This window comes from Esox lucius, chromosome 19, assembly GCF_011004845.1.
Source record: "Esox lucius isolate fEsoLuc1 chromosome 19, fEsoLuc1.pri, whole genome shotgun sequence".
NCBI lineage: Eukaryota > Metazoa > Chordata > Actinopteri > Esociformes > Esocidae > Esox > Esox lucius.
Genome location: NC_047587.1, coordinates 19500650 through 19526718, shown reverse-complemented (window position 1 = coordinate 19526718; position 26069 = coordinate 19500650). Strand labels below are relative to the sequence as shown.

The 26069-nt window shown below is 43.5% G+C and overlaps 2 protein-coding genes across 3 annotated transcripts in view; one reads left to right on the top strand and one right to left on the bottom strand.

The window, feature by feature from the left end:
- The window catches only part of LOC105022181 (transcription factor Maf), a 54022-nt gene extending 28994 nt beyond the window's left edge, over window positions 1-25028 (top strand). Inside the window, exon 3 of the mRNA XM_010890380.3 lies at window positions 19850-25028. The gene's annotated coding sequence lies outside the window, so the exon portion shown is untranslated. The remainder of the gene's footprint in view (window positions 1-19849) is intronic.
- wwox (WW domain containing oxidoreductase) overlaps window positions 19808-26069 on the bottom strand; it is a 155682-nt gene continuing 149420 nt past the window's right edge. Inside the window, exon 9 of one of the 2 annotated variants that reach the window (XM_013138927.3) lies at window positions 19808-20892. In XM_013138927.3, the coding sequence (XP_012994381.1) occupies window positions 20701-20892 (192 nt within the window). In that variant the 3' untranslated portion in view covers window positions 19808-20700. The remainder of the gene's footprint in view (window positions 20893-26069) is intronic. The other variant, XR_003777465.2, reaches the window with a different exon arrangement.

The window sequence follows — 26069 nt, the reverse complement described above, 5'->3', positions numbered from 1 at the left end:
CTCAGCATCCCAGAGGAGACCAGGGGACAGAGAGACTCTCCTCGGATCCTTCACCTCCCACCCAGAAGGTCCAAAGGTGTACAGAGACACAGAGACACAGAGGTTTTGCAGAAGGCAGAAGAGACAGATTGTAATATCAGAAGGCTATCTGTCCTCTCGTCTGCTAGTGGATCCCAATCCTCTTTGGAAATAACAGCAGCAACACAAATCTGCGTGGCTGGCTGAGACCGATAGATAGGGCTGGGCTCTGTTTAATACCCTTATGTAAACCAGTAACAATAAACCCTAACACAGCACCGCACACCGCCACTAAGGGAACAATAAACTACACTCTCTATTCTCTCACCAGATAACAGCCATGTGACTGTGTTTGTGTCTGCGTATGTGTGTGTGTGTGTGTGTGTGTGAGAGAGAGAGAGAGAGAGAGAGAGAGCGAGCGACTCTCTACTGTTATTTCTTTAGCTGATAGAGGACAATGCTGCAGCCTAGATTGGCTGGATCCCAAGTGTTTGCTGTGCTACTTTAGAGTGTCTCAAACCAGAGTGATTTAGACTGACCTCAGAGACTAAGTCTACTGTGTGTCTGATACGCTCCTTCATTCATCCCCCACTATCCATCCTTTCGGATATCTCTCTCGCTCCTTTGTTTTCTTCTTTTCCTCACCCCTCCCTCCTCTTTTTCTTGGGTTCAGTAAACAAATATACCATGAAACAGTCCAACAGTCAAATAGAGCCAGGTTCAATTGCCTTTTGGGGGGCTCTAAGCAAGATTAGTTTGGGGTGGGGGGGGGGGCAGCATCTGGCAGCAAAACATTTGAGTGCCCCCCTTATTGATGGTGGAGGGGAAAGGTTTTTGAGTTGATCATTTGCAGTTCTACATGTTTCCATGGGTTGTAGAGAAGATTTTGCAGTTTCACCATCAGCTGAACAAATATTTATACGGTTATAAAACTAATTTCCTACAATGTCCATCTTATCCATGTTAATGTGATATCTGACTGAAAATTACAAACAAAGCTTCTGGTCATGTGTCCAACCTGCTGGTCAGTATTCTACCATGATTACTATAACTTTAGATGGCTGGCTAGACTAACTACCAATCTAAAACAAATGGGATGCTTGAGCAGGGTAACCATATGCAAGAACTCCAAAATTACAGGACAGAATTTCACACTATTGCAAATACTGTTGTGGTCTTGGACCAAACCAATGGTTTCTTGGACCAATGAGAGTGGTTAGAATATGTTAGCAAATCCAGACTCACTGCAGAGATGAAACTAACGTCGGCACATGTGACGTAGGGTTTGACCAGAAAAAAGAACATAGGTCGCCACACTTTCATTTCCTGTTGTTAACTGTTCTTCAGTTATATAGACCTCGTTTGGAAACTACATTCACACATTAGCCATGGGTCTAGGCTGCATAACAGCCAGGAAGGCTAATGTCTGAAAGGGGGTGTGACTTGGTTGTTTTGGTCCTTTTATGAATGATAATATCACCAGGTTGGAAAGTTGCAAAGTCATTAGGATTCTAGCCAAGGACCAGATTGGTTTGTAGCTGCTTTGGGAAATGGTTGTTGCTGTTACTGATGAAATAAATCTGTGTTCCCGGTGTACAGTAGGGTTCTGTATTCAGATGAGATTTAGTTTCTGCCTTTGGGATCTGGCAGTATGTGATATACAGTACATTACACAGTTTTATGACAGGAGAGAGATAGAACAGAGAGTATTATTATTTTCCCAGGCATTCAGAGGCTGTTGTTGTTCTAGAGGCGCTTTTATGGAGCACAAACCAACTGCCTGATCTCTGGGTTGTTTTCTCACTGATTGATTGCTCTGGCCTGAGGCTCCTCTGAGTGCTTTGCGCCGCGTCTGAGTGTTTACCGGAATGTTGGGAGGATAAAAACCCTGGTCTTTGCCATCTGTCTGGATCAGTCTAGACTAAGTCAAAGGAATAGAGGAAGAACGAAAGGAAGGATGACTGGAAGAGATAAGGCAAACACAGATTCTCCTTTGCCCAGTTTTGATGTCAAGTAGTATGATTTTGTTAGTGTCTTGGTGTACTGTGTTAGACTGAGCTGCGTTCCCAGTCCCTGGATGGTTCTGATGGGGTTCTCCAGAGTTGTAGGCCTGTCAGTTTGACAGACAGACACAGAGGCACCAGGAGGTCCCTATATCTATCAGTCTTATCATTCATACGTCTCAACCTTTCATTCAACCATCCATCTTCAGTCTCTCTGCGTCTCTCTTTCTGTCTCCCAGTTTCAATTTAAAGGGGCTTGATTAGCATGGGAAACACTTATGCCATTGCCAAAGCAAGTCTCTGTCTATCGTGTTTCTTGTTTATCTCTGTTTCTTGTCCGTGAAGGACCTTTGAAGACTTGCAGAAAGTTGTAAAGACTGTGTTGCGAGTTGAGTGCAGGTGGAACAGTGTAGGCCATGTGTCAAACACTGACCTGTTAAAGCCTCCACTGGTGTCGTTGTGTTAGGTGTTTTTCCGTTGAGCTTGCATGAAGGTACGCTTGATTGCGGACTCCTCCAAACCACGGTGAGGGTTCTGTGATAATCTGCTCAATATGCTGATTACAACTCAGATGATCTATTTCACAATGAAAACAAAAAAGGCGTGATACATACAGTCATACCCAGAATGGAATTTGAAGTGAGGACCAGAAATGTAGCACAGTTGAAAAATAAAATATTTTCTCTCTCCCTAAATGGAAAACTTACTCTATCCGTCACCCATACTTAACCTTTTCCTAACCCTAGCCTTAACCTATTCCTAACTACTTTAACCTCTATAACCTAATTGTTCTGGCTAAACCTAACCTATTCTAAGCCTAAACCTAACCCTCTAACTGTAAACCTAATTCTAACCCTAAACTGAACCTTAAGTGAACCTTAATTAACTGATGTTTTGGCTATGTGAGAAACAACTGAAAGGTCCTCACCTTCCCAAATGTCCATGCTCAAACCGGTCCTCACTTTGATAGCAATTTGAGTACACACACACACACACACACAGACAGACAGACAGGTGTGATACACACTAGCCTGAGGGTATAGGAGTTATGCCAGGAGCTCTCAGTGGGAGTCACAGAAGAACAAGAGAACTATTTAACTTAAAGCAAGAGATTTAATGTTTTTATTCCAGCAGAGAACCATCACTAGCCCAGCTCAGTGCGTCATTATGAGAGGCTTGTTCAAAGTCTTAGAGAATTACGTGACAGAAGCATGTGTGTATGTGTGTGTGTGAGAGAGTCTGTGTTAGTCTCCATTCTGTCAGGTTTATTTGTGTTGTGTTTCTTAATTAACCGACAAAGGTTACTAAAGGTCAAGGTGTGTCTCATGCAAGAGGGCTAGAGCATGCAAATGAGGCAGCAGGTCAGAGCGGCTTCAGTGACTGTCTCAAACTGGCCATATATGGGCACGAACATACTTAGCTAGGTCATGACATCACTGCCATACAAATCCCTTCAGTTGCAGAAATATAGTGTCTCTAACTGGTATTAAACCACTCACATACCAACACTGCTGATGTACACTACTGACAAAAAAATTCTGGTTCTAGTTCATACTGTCAACATATGACATGTTCTCTTCTAGGTCTAGTTCATACTGTCAACACGACATGTTCTCTTCTCGTTCTAGTTCATATTGTCAACATATGACACATTCTCTTCTAGTTCTAGTTTATAACGTCAGCACATGACATGTTCTCTTCTAGGTCTAGTTCATACTGTCAACACTACATGTTCTCTTCTAGTTCTAGTTCATACTGTCAACACATGACATGTTCTCTGCTTGTTCTAGATCATACTGTCAACACAACATGTTCTCTTCTAGTTCTAGTTCATACTGTCAACATATGACATGTTCTCCTCTAGTTCCACTTCATACTCTCAACACGACTTGTTCTCTTCTACTTCCGGTTCATAATGTCAGCACATGTCATGTTCTCTTCTAGTTCTAGTTCATAATGTCAGCACATGTCATGTTCTCTTCTAGTTCTAGTTCATAATGTCAACACATGACATGTTCTTTTCTAGTTCTAGTTCATACTGTCAGCAAATGACATGTTCTCATCTAGTTCTAGTTCATACTGTCAAGACAACATGTTCTCCTCTAGTTCTAGTTCATACTGTCAACACGGCATGTTCTCCTCTAGTTCTAGTTCATACTGCCAACACAACATGTTCTCCTCTAGTTCTAGTTCATACCCTCAACACATGACACGTTCTCTGCTAGTTCTAGTTCATACTGTCAAGACAACATGTTCTCAGCTAGTTCAGTCTTTCTCAGTACTCTCTATGTGTTCATGTGAAACCAGATTGCTGCTGGGGTGTCAGGGAGTTCAGTGTGTTGGAGTGTGGTGAAGGAGATAAGATAAGAGGTGAAGCAGCACAAGGTAGTCACCTGTGCATAAAGAATGATCCTTGTATTCTTAGACAAGCTCTAGTAGTAACACGCACACAAAACTGGGCTCTAATGGTACATGTAATAGAAGGTTAGAAGAGCTCAAATTCTGTCAGTAAAAGACTGATAGTAGTAGTGATAGTACACCTGAAAGGATTTATTTGGCTCTGCTTTATATGTCTGTCATCTCCTGCAAGCTTTGACTTATTCAAACCTTCTTCAGCAATGTTATCATTGGGTCTTTATTTCAAATATTCATCCCATTCCCGCACACTAACTCTGAAACATGACGTGTCCATATAGTTACCACCTGCTAGTGGTTGGGTTTTTATATGGCACCCAAGGTTTGTCGGTGAGTAGGTTTGACCACTAGAAATACACTACTACTGTACATGTTTACTGCAAAGTGGGTTTGACTGAGCCCTTTAGTCCTAATTCATTGGTCCACAGTCTTTCGTTGTGATTTGGTTGTGTGATGATGATGTTTATGGGTCATCCTCATTGCTTTGAAATAGACCGGGGCAGGCCTGACAGAACCGAGTTCTAAACCTAGAGTCTGAAATTAGATAGCACAGAAGGTTCTAATCCTCAGGGGAAATAAATCAGAACATATTCAGTGAGGATGAAGGAAACCTCCAGGCGATCGCGGTTCAAAAGTTTAGGTGATTAGGTTTGGGACAAACAAACTTATCACAGCAATATGAACATAAACAATCCTTTTGAGATAAATCATTTGGGAAAATATCCAAATCACTAATGAAAACTACTCAATGGTGAGTATCATTGTCAGTGTTTGTGGACACACTGTACGAGTCGGGGAAACTTTGACAAAGCCATATCTTCACTTATGCAGAATGGATTTTAGAGCTTTTAGAAATCTTTGTTTATATTGCTACTTGTCTCTTTCTCCCTATCAGACCATTATAACCCTGGTTCAGCCTAAACCATAGACCAAGTCAGAGCTGTTTTAAAGAAGTCTTAAACCCTAAACTCTCAATCTCTGACTAAGAGAACAGACACAAATCAATGGGCTTATTTTGCACTGAGAGTTTATTATTTTGGCAACACTGAAATTAATCTTTACACCAATTACATGTATTGCCGGTTTACCACACTGCCCACCTGGACTTGTAAATGAGCAGTCCATTAAAGAGACTGTGTTTCACCTCAGCTTGTCGTGTCACTCTTCTGTATACATTACCAGTGTTGGCCACACTCTCTCAGCCGCTGTGTGTGATTACACTACCTCTTTCATCACACTGCACAATAGCCGTTTCAATAATGGCCCGTAAATGAACCCAGAGGCCAGACCAGCTAGCTGTTAATGGTGAGTAGCTTGTTCACTGTACAGACATATCTATAAGTGGGCCGGCTCAGCACTGGTCCCCAACTGCATCAGTTGGCAGTCCTGTACAGCTATGTGCTTACTGTCTCCAGACCGGAGCAGGCCTGTACACCTATATGCTTCCTGTCTCCAGACCGGAGCAGGCCTGTACATCTATGTGCTTACTGTCTCCAGACCGGAGCAGGCCTGTACATCTATGTGCTTCCTGTCTCCAGACCAGAGCAGGCCTGTACATCTATGTGCTTACTGTCTCCAGACCAGAGCAGGCCTGTACATCTATGTGCTTACTGTCTCCAGACCAGAGCAGTCCTGTACATCTATGTGCTTACTGTCTCCAGACCTGAGCAGGCCTGTACATCTATGTGCTTCCTGTCTCCAGACCGGAGCAGGCCTGTATATCTATGTGCTTCCTGTCTCCAGACCAGAGCAGTCCTGTACATCTATGTGCTTACTGTCTCCAGACCAGAGCAGTCCTGTACATCTATGTGCTTTATGTCTCCAGACCGGAGCAGGCCTGTACATCTATGTGCTTTCTGTCTCCAGACCGGAGCAGGCCTGTACATCTATGTGCTTACTGTCTCCAGACCGGAGCAGGCCTGTACATCTATGTGCTTCCTGTCTCCAGACCAGAGCAGTCCTGTACATCTATGTGCTTACTGTTTCCAGACCGGAGCAGGCCTGTACATCTATGTGCTTCCTGTCTCCAGACCGGAGCAGGCCTGTACATCTATGTGCTTCCTGTCTCCAGACCGGAGCAGGCCTGTACATCTATGTGCTTACTGTCTCCAGACCGGAGCAGGCCTGTACATCTATGTGCTTTCTGTCTCCAGACCGGAGCAGGCCTGTACATCTATGTGCTTACTGTCTCCAGACCGGAGCAGGCCTGTACATCTATGTGCTTCCTGTCTCCAGACCGGAGCAGTCCTGTACATCTATGTGCTTACTGTTTCCAGACCGGAGCAGGCCTGTACATCTATGTGCTTCCTGTCTCCAGACCGGAGCAGGCCTGTACATCTATGTGCTTCCTGTCTCCAGACCGGAGCAGGCCTGTACATCTATGTGCTTCCTGTCTCCAGACCGGAGCAGGCCTGTACATCTATGTGCTTCCTGTCTCCAGACCGGAGCAGGCCTGTACATCTATGTGCTTCCTGTCTCCAGACCGGAGCAGGCCTGTACATCTATGTGCTTACTGTCTCCAGACCGGAGCAGGCCTGTACATCTATGTGCTTCCTGTCTCCAGATCGGAGCAGGCCTGTACATCTATGTGCTTCCTGTCTCCAGACCGGAGCAGGCCTGTACATCTATGTGCTTACTGTCTCCAGACTGGAGCAGGCCTGTACATCTATGTGCTTCCTGTCTCCAGACCGGAGCAGGCCTGTACATCTATGTGCTTCGTGTCTCCAGATCGGAGCAGGCCTGTACATCTATGTGCTTTCTGTCTCCAGATCTGAGCAGGCCTGTACATCTATGTGCTTCCTGTCTCCAGATCGGAGAAGGCCTCACACCCCAGCACCATTCACCTTAATCATCTGAGCTCCCATTAGACCACAGATAGGCAGAGTTATATGGTAAAGAATTGGAGATACCTCTTCTTTCTTTCAGGATTTATCTGGCGAGACCAGAAGGACTGTTATCTCTTTACTTATTTCCGTCATTTACCAATAATTCATTGAGAAAATGCCATTATTTAGGGTGTCTTGACTAGAGACGAGGGGTGATGGTGGCAGTGTTGAATAGATGACAGTTAAGGCGGTTGGTGGCTCCAGGGCTTTAGGCCCTGGCCGTTTGCTCCGCTGTTCCCTCCTAACAGCACTGATGCTCTCTATCACTGTCTCTTTAATGCTGCTAGTCTGGACCAGATGAGAAGGCCTTATTAAAGAATGATTTACTCCACTGTCTGGGCAATCTGCGCCCAGGTTATCAGGGAGATCAGTCACACACACACATGCACACGCTCTTACTTCACTTCATTATCTCTAATACATCTAGTAAACGTTTTGCGCTCGTGTGTGTCTGTGTGTGTGTGTGTGTGTGTGTCTGCGTGTGTGTGTGTGTGTCTGTGTGTGTGTGTGTGCGCGCTCTCCCCTATGAAGTGCACACAGCTGAGTCTCAGTGATGTTAATGGGTTTTTAAATGTCAGGGAGAGTCAGTCGAGGAATGATAAAAGAGGGATCTGTTATCCTATGTCCTCACCATCATCATCACCGCAGAGCAGAGAGGGGTTGCTGTGTGTGTGTGTGTGTGTGTGTGTGCGCATGGCACCCATGTTGGTGTGTGTGTTTGTGTGTGTGCATGGCACCCATGTTGGTTTGTGTGTGTGTGTGAGCTCGCAGGTGCGGCCCAACTTCTACCAGCACTTATGTCAGCATGATTTATGCACCGATCCAATGAATAGAGGTAGAGATACAGGGGGAGAGAAACAAAGATTAGAGAGGGTGGGGGACATAGAGTTAGAGAGAGGAGGTGAGAGAGGGTGGGGGACATAGAGTTAGAGAGAGGAGGTGAGAGAGGGAGGGGACATAGAGTTAGAGAGAGGAGGTGAGAGAGGGAGGGGGCATAGAGTTAGAGAGAGGAGGTGAGAGAGGGAGGGGGCATAGAGTTAGAGAGAGGAGGTGAGAGAGGGAGGGGGCATAGAGTTAGAGAGAGGAGGAGAGAGGGAGGGGACATAGAGTTAGAGAGAGGAGGAGAGAGGAAGGGGCATAGAGTTAGAGAGAGGAGGTGAGAGAGGGAGGGGACATAGAGTTAGAGAGAGGAGGAGAGAGAGGGAGGGGGCATAGAGTTAGAGAGAGGAGGTGAGAGAGGGAGGGGGCATAGAGTTAGAGAGAGGAGGAGAGAGGGAGGGGGCATATAGTTAGAGAGAGGAGGAGAGAGGGGAAGAAAGGGTGACAAAGGGACCTCCAGGTAACCCCACCCACCCCCCTCACACATAGGTAAACATGTGCCTTATAACTTGCATTGAGTTACAGCCTTTCTTATCCTTAAACTCCGTGGGTTGACTACTAAGGTTGAGACACATGGAAATGCACACATTGACACACACACACATTGACACACACACACACACACCCAAGCACACACACACAGAAATCTGCTCATGTTGTTTGAAGCAGAATAGCTGTAGGGACAGTCACAGTGTAAACTCTCACTGTAGTAAATAAACACATGACACAAACATGGTCTCTAAAGGGAACATTTGCTTAAGTACTCGTTAACAGGGGTGTCTATGGGACAAATGTTTCACTTTATTTATGCTTGTATTGCTTTAAAAGTTAAAAATAGAAGAGATGGAACAAAGCAGCATTCATCTAGCTTTTGAAGCGTTCCTGTGGTAGGTAGGCCAGGACATCTACAGGTGTCTGATGACTTAGCTGGTAGAACGTGGATAACAGGGGTTGGAACCATATAACCACTTTATAACCAGGGATGGCACCATATAAGTAACATATAACCAGGGATGGCACCATATAAGTCACATATAACCAGGGATGGCACCATATAAGTTACATATAGCCGGAGATGGCACCATATAAGTTACATATAACCGGGGATGGCACCATATAAGTCACATATAACCGGGGATGGCACCATATAAGTCACATATAACCGGGGATGGCACCATATAAGTCACATATAACCGGGGATGGCACCATATAAGTCACATATAACCGGGGATGGCACCATATAAGTCACATATAACCGGGGATGGCACCATATAAGTCACATATAACCGGGGATGGCACCATATAAGTTACATATAACCGGGGATGGCACCATATAAGTCACATATAACCGGGGATGGCACCATATAAGTCACATATAACCGGGGATGGCACCATATAAGTTACATATAAACAGGGATGGCACCGTATAAGTCACATATAACCAGGGATGGCACCGTATAAGTTACATATAAACAGGGATGGCACCGTATAAGTTACATATAACCGGGGATGGCACCATATAAGTTACATATAACCAGGGATGGCACCGTATAAGTTACATATAAACAGGGATGGCACCATATAAGTTACATATAACCGGGGATGGCACCATATAAGTTACATATAACCGGGGATGGCACCGTATAAGTTACATATAACCAGGGATGGCACCGTATAAGTTACATATAACCGGGGATGGCACCATATAAGTTACATATAACCGGGGATGGCACCATATAAGTTACATATAACCGGGGATGGCACCGTATAAGTTACATATAAACAGGGATGGCACCGTATAAGTTACATATAACCGGGGATGGCACCGTATAAGTTACATATAACCAGGGATGGCACCGTATAAGTTACATATAACCGGGGATGGCACCGTATAAGTTACATATAACCGGGGATGGCACCATATAAGTTACATATAAACAGGGATGGCACCGTATAAGTTACATATAACCAGGGATGGCTCCATATAAGCAATGTATAACCAGGGATGGCACCATATAAGCAATGTATAACCAGGGATGGCACCATATAAGTTACATATAGCCGGAGATGGCACCATATAAGTTACATATAACCGGGGATGGCACCATATAAGTCACATATAACCGGGGATGGCACCATATAAGTCACATATAACCGGGGATGGCACCATATAAGTCACATATAACCGGGGATGGCACCATATAAGTCACATATAACCGGGGATGGCACCATATAAGTCACATATAACCGGGGATGGCACCATATAAGTCACATATAACCGGGGATGGCACCATATAAGTTACATATAACCGGGGATGGCACCATATAAGTCACATATAACCGGGGATGGCACCATATAAGTCACATATAACCGGGGATGGCACCATATAAGTTACATATAAACAGGGATGGCACCGTATAAGTTACATATAACCAGGGATGGCACCGTATAAGTTACATATAAACAGGGATGGCACCGTATAAGTTACATATAACCGGGGATGGCACCATATAAGTTACATATAACCAGGGATGGCACCGTATAAGTTACATATAAACAGGGATGGCACCATATAAGTTACATATAACCGGGGATGGCACCATATAAGTTACATATAACCGGGGATGGCACCGTATAAGTTACATATAACCAGGGATGGCACCGTATAAGTTACATATAACCGGGGATGGCACCATATAAGTTACATATAACCGGGGATGGCACCATATAAGTTACATATAACCGGGGATGGCACCGTATAAGTTACATATAAACAGGGATGGCACCGTATAAGTTACATATAACCGGGGATGGCACCGTATAAGTTACATATAACCAGGGATGGCACCGTATAAGTTACATATAACCGGGGATGGCACCGTATAAGTTACATATAACCGGGGATGGCACCATATAAGTTACATATAAACAGGGATGGCACCGTATAAGTTACATATAACCAGGGATGGCTCCATATAAGCAATGTATAACCAGGGATGGCACCATATAAGCAATGTATAACCAGGGATGGCACCATATAAGCAATGTATAACCAGGGATGGCACCATATAAGCAATGTATAACTGGGGATGGCACCGTATAAGTTACATATAACCGGGGATGGCACCATATAAGTTACATATAACCGGGGATGGCACAATATAAGTAACATATAACTGTAGCTGGCAGGTGTGGTTAAAGAACATCACTGAGACTTCAATTGAAACAAGTTGATACGTTTTCAGGGTGTGCTTGGTCTTCATAGATGTGATGGCAGCAAGTGTGTGTGTCTGAGCATATCAAGACAGAAGCTAGATGCTCTTGACTGGGACTAATTCCAAGCCGCCACACTGATGTTTACACAGTGTCTTTATTTACAATATTAATCCTGTGACCACACATTTCTAACTCTGAAAGCAAAAGCATTCTTGCAAGGGGGGGGTTACCTTGGTAATGGGTGTAGGTTTTTATATGCTTTGTGGGTTAGCCTTAATATTGTATGAAAAAAATACTTCTTAGGTTTGACCAGGGATGTGGACAAGAACATAGGTAAAGTTTAAGTTTAGGGTAAATCAAAGGTAACCATACATCCCTGTGTGCTTCAGAGCAGTTGATCTATCCTCTCACCCTCCTCAAATCTGTTTACCTGACAAAAAAAGGAGTTTAAATATCAATATATCTATCTTTATTTTTAATACACACACAACTCAACCCGTTTCCAGTGCTGTGGGTGTGTGTGAGAATAAGTAAGCAGTACACAGAGTTATGCGTCATTTGCCCTGGCTCAATAACAATCTTTCCTTAACAGCCCAACCTACCTGGCTGCACTGAAACACACACTCACCCCCAGCGCATCTCCTCTCCCCAGCTGCCTTAACCAAGCACGTTATATCTGTCATGCGGCTATCTGGCCATGACAGATGTATTTATGTAATCGTTTTGATAGATATTGATCCTTGTGGCAGAGCAACTTAAACAGAGGAGAAAAATGAGCTTTTAAAAGCAACATGGCTGCTGACAGTGAGAGGGTAATGGGATAGCTAACTAGAGAACAAGTGACAGGGGAAAGAGATTGAGAGAAATACAGCAAAAGAGAAAGGGAGATATGGAGAGAGCAGGGATAAGAGAATGAGGGAGGGAGGGAGGGAGGTTACCAAAACAATCCACAGCTGAGGACAGAGAAAGGTCAATAATGAAACTGTGACCTAAAAGAGAAAAGGGAAATGTTAGCAAGAAATGTAGATTTGATAGTTAGGTTAAAGTAGTAGAACACAGTTTCCATAAACATTAAACAGTAGTAAAATATCGCTTTATTTTTTTACATTGAACAGTATTAGAACATAGTTTCTTCTAGAAATTATATAGTTGTAGAACATATTTACTCTAGACATCATACAGTAGTAGAACATAGTTTCTATAGACATTATACAGTACTAGAACATAGCTTATTTTGACATTGTACCGTAGTAGAACATTGTTTCTATAGATATTGTACAGTAGTTGAACATAGTTTCTATAGACATTATACAAAAGTAGAACATTGTTTCTATAGACATGCTATAGAAGTAGTAGAACAATGAATAGAAACCTAACACCTTTGATACAAATCTCTCTGAACACACACACACACAAGACCTTTAAGTGTGTTAGTTTCCCCATTTAAACTGTGCATGTCTCTCACTCAGTCACTGTGTGTGTGTGTGTGTGACCTTGGCGTGGCTGGCTGGTAAAGTAGAGCGTAGGAGAGAGGGTATGTGAGCAGCCAAGCGTCCTCCTCCAGATTAGCAGGCTTTATTACTCTCACCAACCACAGGCCCTACAAATCCTCTTATTTTATTTTACCTCCCGCTACCTCTCCTTCTCCAACATTAACACACACCCACACACCCACACTTTTCGGCAATCCCTCTCTTTTCTGCTGAACCACACTTGCTCCCTTGCCCTCCTCTCTACCTCCGCGCCCTCTCTCTCCTCTGTTCCCACTCCCATGTTGTCACACTTGTCCTTTCCACTTGCACTCCTCCTTCTTAGTATTTCCTCCATCTTTTGTATTCTCCCTTCCCTTCCCTCCCCACCTCCCTCCATCCATCCCTTTCTGCCTGTCTTTAGTGTGATGAATCTGTAGACAGGTCTTAATAATTGTACTTCAGCCCAAGTGCTCATTTTTCTTGGTGCTTGAAAGCTGGGACAAGCAGGCCTTCTTTTTCTTTATTTCTCTCTCCACCACCCTCGTGTTCCTCCTCTCCCTCCAAGACAACCTTTCCTACTGTTCTGCACTCCCTTCTTTCAGACAAAGGGGTGAAAAGAATAACTACTGGTTAACAAGGTCATGTTGTCTAGTGAGGACACGGGGGGGGGGGGGGGGTTCTGTCTATGTCCTCCCAGGTGCCATGGTCTGCCAAACAGACTGTGTTACAGACAACAGACTGTGTTACAGACAACAGACTGTGTTACAGACAACATACTTTTTGTTACAGACAACAGACTGTGTTACAGACAAAATACTTTTTGTTACAGAAAACGGACTGTGTGTTACAGACAACATACGTTTTGTTATTGACAACAGACTGGGTGTTACAGACAACAGACTTTTGTTTCAGACAGCAGACTGGGTGTTACAAACAGCAGACTGGGTGTTACAGACAGCAGACTGGGTGTTACAGACAACAGACTGGGTGTTACAGACAGCAGACTGGGTGTTACAGACAGCAGACTGGGTGTTACAGACAGCAGACTGGGTGTTACAGACAGCAGACTGGGTGTTACAGACAGCAGACTGGGTGTTACAGACAGCAGACTGGGTGTTACAGACAACAGACAGCCATACAGCTGGTGGAGCGATGACGTGGTTGCTCTTAAGAAATAGGAAATGTAGATGGATTGATTTCTTTTTAACTTCAAGGTAATGTTACAGTTGAAAGAAGCCTATCCCTCTGAGAAAATGTGGCAATATTTTTATTTCATGAATCTTTTGGGGTATCTTTTCATGTAACAACACTGAAGAAATGACACTTTGCTACAATGTAAAAAAGTGAGTGTACAGCTTGTATAACAGTGTAAATTTGCTGTCCCCTCAAAATAACACAACACACAGCCATTAATGTCTAAACTGCTGGCAACAAAAGTACAAATTGGGCCCAAAGTGTCAATATTTTGTGTGGCTACCATCATTTTCCAGCACTGCCTTAACCCTCTTGGGCATGGAGTTCACCAGAGCATCACAGGTTGCCACTGGAGTCCTCTTCCACTCCTCCATGACAACATCACGGAGCTGGTAGATGTTAGAGACCTTGCGCTCCTCCATCTTCCATTTGAGGATGCCTCACAGATGCTCAAGCTCAGTGCTCCAGCTCAGTTTCAGGGTCTTGGCAATCTTCTTATAACGTAGGCCATCTTTATGTAGAGCAACAATTCTTTTATTTCAGATCCTCAGAGAGTTCTTAGCCATGAGGTGCCATGTTGAACTTTTGTTGCCAGCGGTTTAGACATTAATGGCTGTGTGTTGAGTTATTTTGAGGGGACAGCAAATGTACACTGTTATATAAGCTGTACACTCACTACTTTACATTGTAGCAAAGAGTCATTTCTTCAGTGTTGTCAAATGAAAAGAGGGACGAACTCACTTTTGTGAGATACTGTACATTCCCACAGAGGAGTGATAGACAGCCAGAAAAGGGAGCATCAGAACACCCCGGACCCTGGGACTAAACCCCTCTAGAATATTCTCACCAGATTCAACCTCACGCATGCAAACACAATGCACCCAACACTCTGTTTATCTTGGATTATACTCGATTGAAAACTGAATGCATGGTACTGTTGTACTTGTATCAGAGATGGTATCACTGTAAGCCTGTTTAAGGTACAGCTAAAGATTCTGCTCCATCACGTAGACAGGGAGAGGCATCCGGCTCAGCTCCAGGGGACTGTCCCACTGCAGTAAACACCAACGCCCCATACGCGCGCGCACACACTCACACGCACAAACACACACAGACACACAGAAACATGCACTGCTTCGGCCCAGATCTGCACCTCTTCCACACCTCTTCAATTTTACACTCGCGCACACACACACACACACACACACCACAAGCTGTGTAGTTACTGAGGCAGCTCTCTGTTCACATCATCACATTGAGAAGCTGCAGACGAGAGCAGAAATATAGACATCAAGAGATATCATCATTATACTATTAATGACCCTGTTTAATCAACTTCATAATTCAACAGTCATATTGATATTTGAAGAGATATAATAACTGTGTGCGTGTGTGTATATGTGTGTGTGTGTGTGTGTGTGTAAACTACAGCTTTAAGCATTTTGTCCAGTAAGCACATTCACAACAACTATATTTTCAGGGTTGATGGGAGTTTCTGAAGCTTCTCAACCAAAGCAAGCTTCGGTAGCTGGCAACAATTTCATTGACTCTACAATAGCACTTAATAAATATTGATCAGTCAATGTAATCACATAGTAGAGGGGGAGAGACTGTGTTTGTGTGTGAGAATCTAGCCTGGTGTAGTCAGAAGGTCCACTACATTCCCCTCGATCCCAGTAGATACATATTGAGTTAGTCCAGTCCATGGAGGGCTTTAACATTGATTGTGATCATTAAATATATCCGCTCCAAATGGCAGCATGGCGTTCTAGCCGTCAATACTACCAGTATCAGGAACACAGACATCATCAAATCAATCCACCTATAATTATACACTGAGAGAGCAAATGAATCTTATGGGACATAAAACAATGAAAAGGGAAAATGGAGCCATCAGCCAGTACACATTAAGGACCTAATTCAATCAAACTAACATTGCAGTATTTACACAGTAGATTTTTCCCATTGTCAAGTGAACCCTGAAGAATGGTGTTACAGAACACCCTTCCAGAAGAGTTTTTCAGAAAGTCTTCCAGAATGATCTGCGGTAATGCGCAGCGGTAATGGGGATAGCGTCTACACACTCTTTCACAGTCTTCACAAATTGCTGCATCAGTCAAATTACATTGAATTGATTGCATCTGATTTGTTTAAGCCCAACATGAACACATCACATTTCCTAAATGAAATCAGAATCCCCTTAATTTGAACTGTGCATGTATACACACTCAGCTGTGTCCTTGGTGCAAAGCTGCTGCTGGAGGTTGACATCATTTAGGGGCTGAATACACAGGACCTATGGCAAAGTTGACAGACAGTTCTATACACTGGGTGTAGCCTATCGAAATAAGGGCACTCAGTGAAAATCGTTAAACTAAATAAAAAGGATGTATATCAGCCTAATGATGGGGTAGGCTGTATGGATGAGGTTATTATAATGCCACTCTATGTATCCAAAGGCAGTGTCTGCAATATCCTAACAGACTTTACCACAAGGGGCTGCTTGTGGATTTGACAGCTCTAATGCAGTCCAACACTGCCAAAACAACCGCTATGCGGATGTCAGCTAAATCACATCTGATTGCATGCGGTCCCCGAATCTATATAGTAAATATAAATATATAAATGTGAGGAAACAAAATGTATTTTTTTTTACACACACAGTTGTATCACCACACAAGCAACTCAATCACATCACACATTAAGGAGAGAGATGTGTAGAGGGAGATTAAGTAGATAAATAGAGGGGAGAGTGAGAGAAAGACAGGTAGAGAGAGATGGTAAGTAGAGGGGGAGAAAGACAGGTAGAGAGAGATGGTAAGTAGAGGGGGAGAAAGACAGGTAGAGAGAGATGGTAAGTAGAGGAGGAGAAAGACAGGTAGAGAGAGATGGTAAGTAGAGGGGGAGAAAGACAGGTAGAGAGAGATGGTAAGTAGAGGGGGAGAAAGACAGGTAGAGAGAGACGTTAAGTAGAGGGGGAGAAAGACAATTAGAGGGGGATAAAGAGACAGACAGGTAGAGGGATAGAGACAGTAATTAGAGTGGGAGATAGACAGGTAGAGAAAAAGAGAGTAAGTAGAGGTAGACAGACAGACACTGAATAGAGTTAGAGGGAGATGCAGATAGAGATAGATCCAGGTAGAGATAGAGACAGTAAGAGAAAGATTAGTAGAGAGAGAAAGAGATGGAGAGAGTAAGAGATGGAGAGAGAGATGGAGAGAGTAAGAGATGGAGAGAGAGAGATGGAGAGAGAAAGAGATGGAGAGAGAAAGGTGGTAGAGAGAGGGAGAGAGTTGTGGATCAAAGGAGCTAGGTGTTCCTCCTCTGAAAGGCGATTGGTCTCCTCTATCCTCTTTTCTCTGAACACTGGGAGGAAGTGTTAAGTATTGATTAACTATCAGATGATTCCGATAGGGCCAGATCGATAAGACTTGGCATGAAAGCCAGGCAGGAATCTTCCTCTACAGCCAGAACATACATTTATATAAATACTGTACACACACACACACACACACACACAGACACACAATACTTTTACTTTCAAAGTGAGGACCAGCAATTATTATCATAAAAATATTTATATATTCCATGACAACTAACTCTAAAGCTTACCCCAACCTTAACCTAAATTTAACATAACCCTAACTCCTACACCTACTTTCACAATGAATCATTTTCCTCGATTTACAACCTGCAAAAACACTATCTTAATGAACCTTTAACCTAACCACTAACCCAAATATAACTTCTACCCTAACCGTTTATTTAATTTTTTTCTGCTTTGGTCCCCACAAGGACAGTATAAAGTAAAAACATACACTATGAAATTCCCACAGCAGCAATGCCCATTCAGAAGGATTTCCTGTTTGTCTGTCCTCAATCTATGTCTATATTTACATATATTTCCTGTATGTCTTCTACTTTTTTAAACTGTAAACACACTTCTAAAGACTAACACCATATCGATTAAAACCCAGTGTTGGCACAGAATACCCATTGCACACTGCTGAGAGAAATTCAAAACACTATTACAAAAGGAATTAATGAATCAATAAGCTGTTCTAGAATTTCCCCATAAATTATGTTTAGAGGGTATACGGAAATGTACAAAACTGTAATTCACCAAAACTTTGGTAATTCACCAAAACTTTAACTCCCTCAGCTGCCTGTGTTCAGAGATTTTTACCTAATCAGGATATATTTTCTGACATTCTGGGTACCAGTGTAAGATATATTTTTCTTAACTCGATTTTTCTAAACATATAAGGTTGTTTTCAATAACCATGTTCACAATGACTAGTTCCTGGGCCTCAGACATTAAGGATGGTCTACCAGCATCAACTTGTCTCTTTCAATTCTACAAAAAGAAAAAGTGGAAGAAAAAGGGCCTTTTTATTCAGGCCAACATCTCGACTGTTAAATAATCAAGCTTGTTAGTATTTATACCGCAAGACCTGTGTGTTAAGAGTGTTAGAATTTCCAGGATATGAGTTTAGTATATTGAATGGCAGGGTTTTCTACATTACCGTTCAATATGGTGAACATGGTGACATTTTTGCTGTACAAAGACAGTTGTGTATATGTAAAAAAAAAAGTTTTAATGAAATGTGTGTGAAAAAAGTGGTTATAGTTTGGGGTAAATGGTCTCCCTTCTGGAACTTTGCTAAATTATTCTATGTATATTGTTCATTGTATCAGTTTTTGTTTGTTAGTGATTGTGAAAAACTGTGAAGCAGGGGAATAATATTGACTCCAACTGGGTCATTGGGAAGGATCAGCCAATTAAGTTAAAAGTCAGAAAATATTAAGATGACCACTGCAGGCCTAACTCTCAATGGGCCCAGCTGTAGCACCACTGCAACTGGAGGTCTCTTACCTTCTCTATGGGCCCAGCTGTAGCACCATTGCAACTGGAGGTCTCTAACCTTCTCTATGGGCCCAGCTGTGGCACTACTGCCCCTAGAGGCCACAGAAGGGGTTTTACGGAACCTCCTCTCCCACCTCCTCAGGACAGTGTGTTGAGGAGCAGCCGGTCTTTTCATGACCCCAGAACACACAGCCACAGGCTAGGGAGGACGACTCATAGAAATCCACAAACCTAAAAACAGTAAAAAAAAAAAAATCTAAAAAAAAATCTAAAAATATTCGCGAAGCTGTGTTGTGGTAGGACTTTTCAGTCCTGCGGGGGCAGGGGGGCCATTCTGGGGACATCTACACATCTCTTGAGACGGTGTGTCATGGAACAGTGACATGCTTGCTCAAGGCTACAGTAGGCAACGTATAACAAGAGAACAGATGAGAGCCGTAGCAGGACGGGGCCTTTCCTTCCCACTGTAAAAACTCTGAGCAGGGAACCAGGCGGTGTTTGTTTAATAGTGAGACAGACTCTTACAGGCACCGATTCAGCTGACTAACCAGGCGTGAGAATGATGCTAGTCAGCCATGTGATTGGTTGGTCAATGCGTCGATTACTCCTTGTCCCTGCATTGTTTCCTAGGAGAGGGGCGAATAGAGTAGTTCCGGGTCAAAGAGTGATTTGGGTGTATCATAGACTGAATCTGCCCACCTTCAGTGCACTTTTAAATCCTATATGCCATTTAAATTCAGATATCTTGGTATAGGACCTTGTTTTAAATCATATAGGACATGTGTGTTTTATTTCCTGCATATAGGATCCTGTCAACTGTGCGTGAGTGTGAGAAGTGAAATTATTAGGACAAATAGTAGAAGAACCCATCTTTATTATGACTCTCTTTTTCCTTCCAGAATCCATGACAGAAGAATGCTGATGTCTTATGAATGACTGCCACAAAGCACAACGTCCACTAAATGCCTCCAAACCTTCCAGAGCAAGTGACACGATAATACACACAAAGAGATTGCGAGAAAATGAAAAACCCAAGGAAAAGAGTTAATATTTGATCAGCTACTACACCTCCTGGATTCCCTGTTCCTCTGACATCAGCGGTATTAACGGACGTAATTCTGACCCAACATCATGACAAAGACAGTCCTCCTCATTGTAAATAGCATTTTGTAGAGTATTCTATGTGATATATGTAGGCAGGAGGTCTTTAACTGTTGAGGAAAGGAGTGATGACATAAGTCCCATTTAGCACATAGGCGAAATGGTGGCAATGTTAATAATGTACAGTAAGGGAATAGGGCCTGATATAAACTACTGGTCTGTATGAAACCATACCTGTAACATGTTCTGTACATAGGTATCAGCCATATCTGCATATTCCTCCTAACCCATTCATCTAAACTAGAACAGATTATGTCTCTGTAGAGTAGATCTAGACAGGAAGAGACTGGACACAGGAGAGGTGGCAGCCTAATGTACTGAAGAACACAGGCTTCAGTGTTAAAGCCCCACCGTTCTGAACGCTCTCCTCTCCAACTCACCTCTCCGCAGTGTAGCTAGAAGATACCCCTTGTGTTTTTGCACATTTATATTCCTCTCCTAAGTGAAATGACAGTTCCAGTTCAATGGTTTGGCAGCTTTAAAAAAAAAAAAAGTTTGTTTTCATACCCACTTTCACCCTCCCCCTTTGTTCCTGATTGGCTAATCCCTCCAGCCCTGATAGGCTGCTGCCAGTCAGTTGTCGAGTTCATCAGAGGGCCTGTAGGCCCGTTGGTCTGTCTGAGACCAGGCGTTCACTAAGCTCCCACAGGCTGGATGCCGCGGCCTGGTCCTCGGCCTGGGGTGAGGGCAGGCAGCGGAAACAGTTGTTGAAGTACATCCCTCCCAGGCCCTGCAGCTCTGGAGCCACGGCACAGTACACCACCGTGGCCGCCCCCTGTTGCTGTGGACAGAGACAGAGACACCAGTCGACATGGAGGACAGAGACAGGGCAGCACCGAGCAACGTCAACAGAATCTGTGTGTGAAGAGTGGACAGTCAAGCACACGCGCACACACACACACACACACACACAAATCAGTTCCCTCCACCTTAAAGACATCTTGCCAGGACTTCCACCAGAGTTCTGACACTCACACACCTGGACTCAGCAACCCTCGCATCTTTCCTGCATGACCCCAGAGCTTCTGTACCTGACAGAGAACCAACTGCATACTAATGGAGAGAGACCTAAAGAGAGACTCAACAGGCCGTATTACCATTGGGACGATGGCCCTGTATACATATTTCTACCTATATATTTATTTATTTCTATATTGTGTGTGTTCAGGACTGATGACTTTCCACAGAGTGCATGCTGAAGTAAATGTGAAAAATCCAAAAACCGTGTCCACAAAACAGCACAGACCTCCGCGAAAACACATTCAAATGAATGGAAGGTGGCGATTGTTCATACAGAAATAAAATCACCAAAAAGTGTTGCACTTGCAATCTTTACAGCAGTAATGTTTAGTTTATGTGTTTTGGCTCTTTGGCCACCTTGAGGGCTGTTTTGTGGACAGAGAACGTGACCTGCAGTGTCATGAACAGGGAAGGAAAGAGTGGACAGCCAGAGGACATGCAGTATGTAGATTGAGATTGTACAGTTTATCTGTATGTTCATATCATCTGGAGCTTCATGTGGAAAGTCTGTCGGAGGGGTGGAGAAGAGTTTACTCAGAGGTTTGCCACTCTACTCCCCTAAGAGTCACCCAAGTGAAAAGAAAAGGGACTTTTTTTCAAAAACACACAAACACACTATATAGATGCATGCACGCATTTGCCATCCCGACTGCCAACCGACCAAGCCTCTCTTCTGTTTCTAAAAAGCAGACAACCTTCTCTATCCTACACACCCTAATTGATCGGGAAGCGGCTGTATTTCCCAGTTAAACATCTCACATCCAGTATATGGGGGTGCTCTGAGACGTGCCTCACTAGTGCAGCACCCACACTCACAGTCGGTAATTAGGAGCGGAGAGAGGGACAGAGACGGAGAGGAAGAGAGAGAGCGAGAGGGAGGGAAACAGAGAGGGCAAAGAGATTCTACAACGTTTGAAACAGACGTCAGAGAGAATTACAGCCAGAAGTCAGGCGCTCAGAGGGATCTTTCATGTAGCCCCACTGCAAGCTAAAAGCTGCTGTGACGTGGCGAGAAGAGAGACTCTGGGCTGAAGCTGACTTCTATAGAACAGGCACATGAAATAGTTCTCGCTGCTCTTTATCTGCACAACAAACTGAGGAGAGCACTGATGACAGAGAGCAAAGCAAGGCACAGTTTAGTACAGTGCACTGGCAGGAGCAGTTCTACAGTCGCACACAAACACACACACATTCATTTACACGCACACTTCAAAGGCCCAGTCTCACTGAGGCTCATTTAGCGTCAGCAGGCCAATCTGGCAGAGACTAACACCAGAAGACACACATACAGGAATATGACAAATGTACTCCGACACGCACGTTGACACTCATTAGGATCTAGAAATATACACTTTCACATAGATATATACAAACATTCTTGGAATAAAGTGCAGAAATTCACAGATGTACACTCTCATTGAGAAATACAGACGCACTAAACAGACTTCTTTCTCGGTGTTGGCAGAAGCAGATTGAGGATGTTAGAAAAAGCAGATGAAATGACTGCATCTCTCTGCTGTTTCCCTTCCTGCCAGTACACTGATAACTATATACCTCTCACAGGACTGCCATATCAAAGGCTTTCAAATGTCACTCAGTGTCTAGGAGACAGACCCAAACCCACACATACAAACTTCAAAAGCAGGGAGGCAGTTCATTTAACTAACTCATTCCCCTGTAAGGTATCTGCTTTAAAACGTACACGCAAACTAATTTAAGACGGAACATATTCCAGACTAATCCTTTTCAAAGTTTTTTTTTGAAGTAAAGGCAGGTAATCAATATGTTGAAAAAAATTCCAGCTGATCTGAAAGTGTCAAAAAAAGGACACTCCCACTGATCAGCTTCACCGGGCAGCTGTGGACTGTGTGCTCTGAGGGAAACTGTGTACCAAGCAGAGAGAGGGGGCGGGTGGTGGGTTATCTTGGTGTTTAGCTACTTGACTTGGTGACCTCTGTAAGAGATAAGACTGATGAGATCAGACATGCTGAACCACCTACAACCACTATCTATCACACAGGCTTTAGGAGCAGGGGGATAGGCACGCCCACAGGCATGCTATCACACCACACACACTAACACAAGAGCTGTCTGATTCATGCCCTCGCACAGACGACTCCGAACTCTCTCTCTCTCTCTCACAGACACAAACGCGCCCTCCGTCCCTCCTGAGGTGAAAGGTTACCGGGCAGATGTTGTATAATCATGTAAATTATCGATGGATAACTGTTTAAGTGTTGACCGGCCAATTGCTCTTTGTTTTTGTCTACTAGTATCTTGTCAATGTCAATGGTGATTCTGATTCTACAATACATCATTTTACAGAGTTGACGGAGATAAATGATGGTTTTCATGGGGTTGGTATGTTCCAGGCAGACGTAACTGGTTAGAGGAGTGAACACCACAGCAACTGTCCCTGAAACCTCACACTCCTCACCATAAATAACAGGGAGCGCAAAACAAGAACGTCTACCATCACTTTAGCAATATATTAGAAATGTGACAGGCCAAAGTTGCCCGAGACAACTAGCTCTCCTACAGACCATTTACATATAGAGAACATGAACCTCTGCATGAACATAATCTCAACGTTGTAAGAGCTGCAATAAACAGGCCCCAGATTAGCAGCAATAACCTGACCCTATCTGGCCTGAACCATCACTGCTCTATAAACTGGTCCCAGAACACTTTAATGTCTTCCAATTTTCAACGTAATGAAAATAATGAATATGTACAATTTTCAACGTAATGAAAATAATGAATATGTACAATTTTCAACATAATGAAAATAGTGAATATGTACTTTAGAAAGAAGTCCGCAATATTTCACTGTTAAACAGCCACTCTTCAGCTTATTGAAAAGCAAGGTGAGAGAACGGGGAGGTATTGATGTTGAATCGGTATACTGCTGTATCTCGAAGGTGTTTGGTGTTGTCTTCATAGTATAACATGTAAGTGTGGTGAACCCTAATCATCTCCAGTCACTCTGGGTTTGTACAGTATACCAGTAATATAAGATGCATTGTTCTATGACTTAGCATAGGGTAAAATGTCATGTTGAAGGTGTTCCTTTCTGCCTAATCATGGTGGTGCTCTGTCACCCGAGTTGTCTCTGATCACACGCATGTGTTTTTTAACCCAGCCATAGTTATATCATTGAACCCTGACCCCTGACCTGTACATACACCCAGTACTGTAGAACAGTCTGTTTTTGGCCCAGCCCATCTTGTGCTGTCGTGTACATAAGGACATGTAAATACCAAACAGCTATGCATGCTGATCCTCTAGCACTTCTTTCAGGTACTTTTATAATCCCAAACTTCTCGTATGGCATGTGCTGAAAATCAACTATGAAGAAGAAAAAAAACCCAGAAAAGATGTATATGAAAAAGAACCAATGTTAGTCGATCCTATGCCATCCTGGATCAGGTCTAACATCTCACAGTCTGGTTATCCTGTTCCTTTAACCGTCATTCTTACCGTGCTTCTAGTTGAGGTTCTGTTCAGCTGTCCTACAGACTGAAGGGTTGAGGCACAGCAGAGAGGGGTCATTATACCTTGTTTCTAAAGCAGACCCTGCTTGAATGGATTGTGGTCAGAAATTGTTCTGTTTTAGGGCTCCAGGACGGGCAGGCTATAGATCAACATCCATGACAGAGTGATGAGTGAAGACAGCTGGGGGCCGTACAACCCTGCCTGGCTCCCGGGGCCCTGCCTGTAGAAGTCTATCTGTATGCCATGACGAAGAAGATGGGACTCCAACGGGACTCTGTGTTTTTGCTAATACTTTAGGAATGTTTATTTTCAACCCCATGGCGTTCACAATAGATGGAAGTGTCGGATTTTTAATCTGTGCTAAAGATATTTTACATTTAATAAATTATCATTGTAACAAGATCATGTTGCTTGAGGTCTCTCCTTGTTTGTAGTCTCTGGCCAGTGTTTGGGTAAGAGAGAGACAGAGACAGAGAGAGCGAGAGAGGGAGACAGAGTGTGTGTGTGTGTGTGTTTACAGTAGCCCTCAGTGGCGCTAGCCTCTGCAAACCGACAGCCCATCTAAGCATGCCAGGTCCAGCTGTGAGGGAAATCCTGGGTAACACGGTCCAGTCAGATAAACAGCCAAGCCCTCCATTCAGCGGGAGCGATGAACCGTGGGGCAAGAGATTAACACCATAAACACACCAACACACCTCTAAAAACAGCTCAGCGGCCCGCCTCTATACTCCACAGTCCCTCCATCACCTCAGCGCACAAACACATAAGCGCAGCCATCCTTATCACTGTATTCTTGTATTCCACTCTAGTAAAGAGCCGTCATTAGCCCCTAGGCCTGCTGGGTAATAACAGGGCCTTGGGTGGTCTATTTCACATCTCTACATCGGAGCAACGCTATGTACAGGATAGAGACTAGTGTTGCACAGTATACTGAAATGTTCTTACTTTTTGATAGTAAGAAAAGAAACGGTTCGGTACTACAATTTTTGTTAAGTTCAGTATTTAGTGTGAAATGTGTCTCTACTCTGGACAAGCTGCATGCGCATCCAATGGGGAGTAAGCTAACTTGACTCAAGACACTTTTGAGAAAGGAGAGAGGATAATACGGCTGATAGCAACTTGTACACAAAACAGGCGTAAGAAGCGAAGTTTGACACAAGTTTGCTCCCAGAGCTGAGGCAGAGGGCCAGTTCATGGGCACTAGTACACTACTGTGCCTCGCAGGGTGGTAACATCTTCATATGAATGACTATTTAATTCCCATCTACATTTAATAGGCCCATTGCATTACAGCATATCATTTCATGTACAAAAACTAGTTCTGAAACGACAAACTAGCATTTTACAAATTACATTTGCATTTAAAAACATTATTTCACAAGCATTAACACAATTATGTTTATGTGACAATGTTCAGTGCGAGCATTGTACATCAAGTGGTTT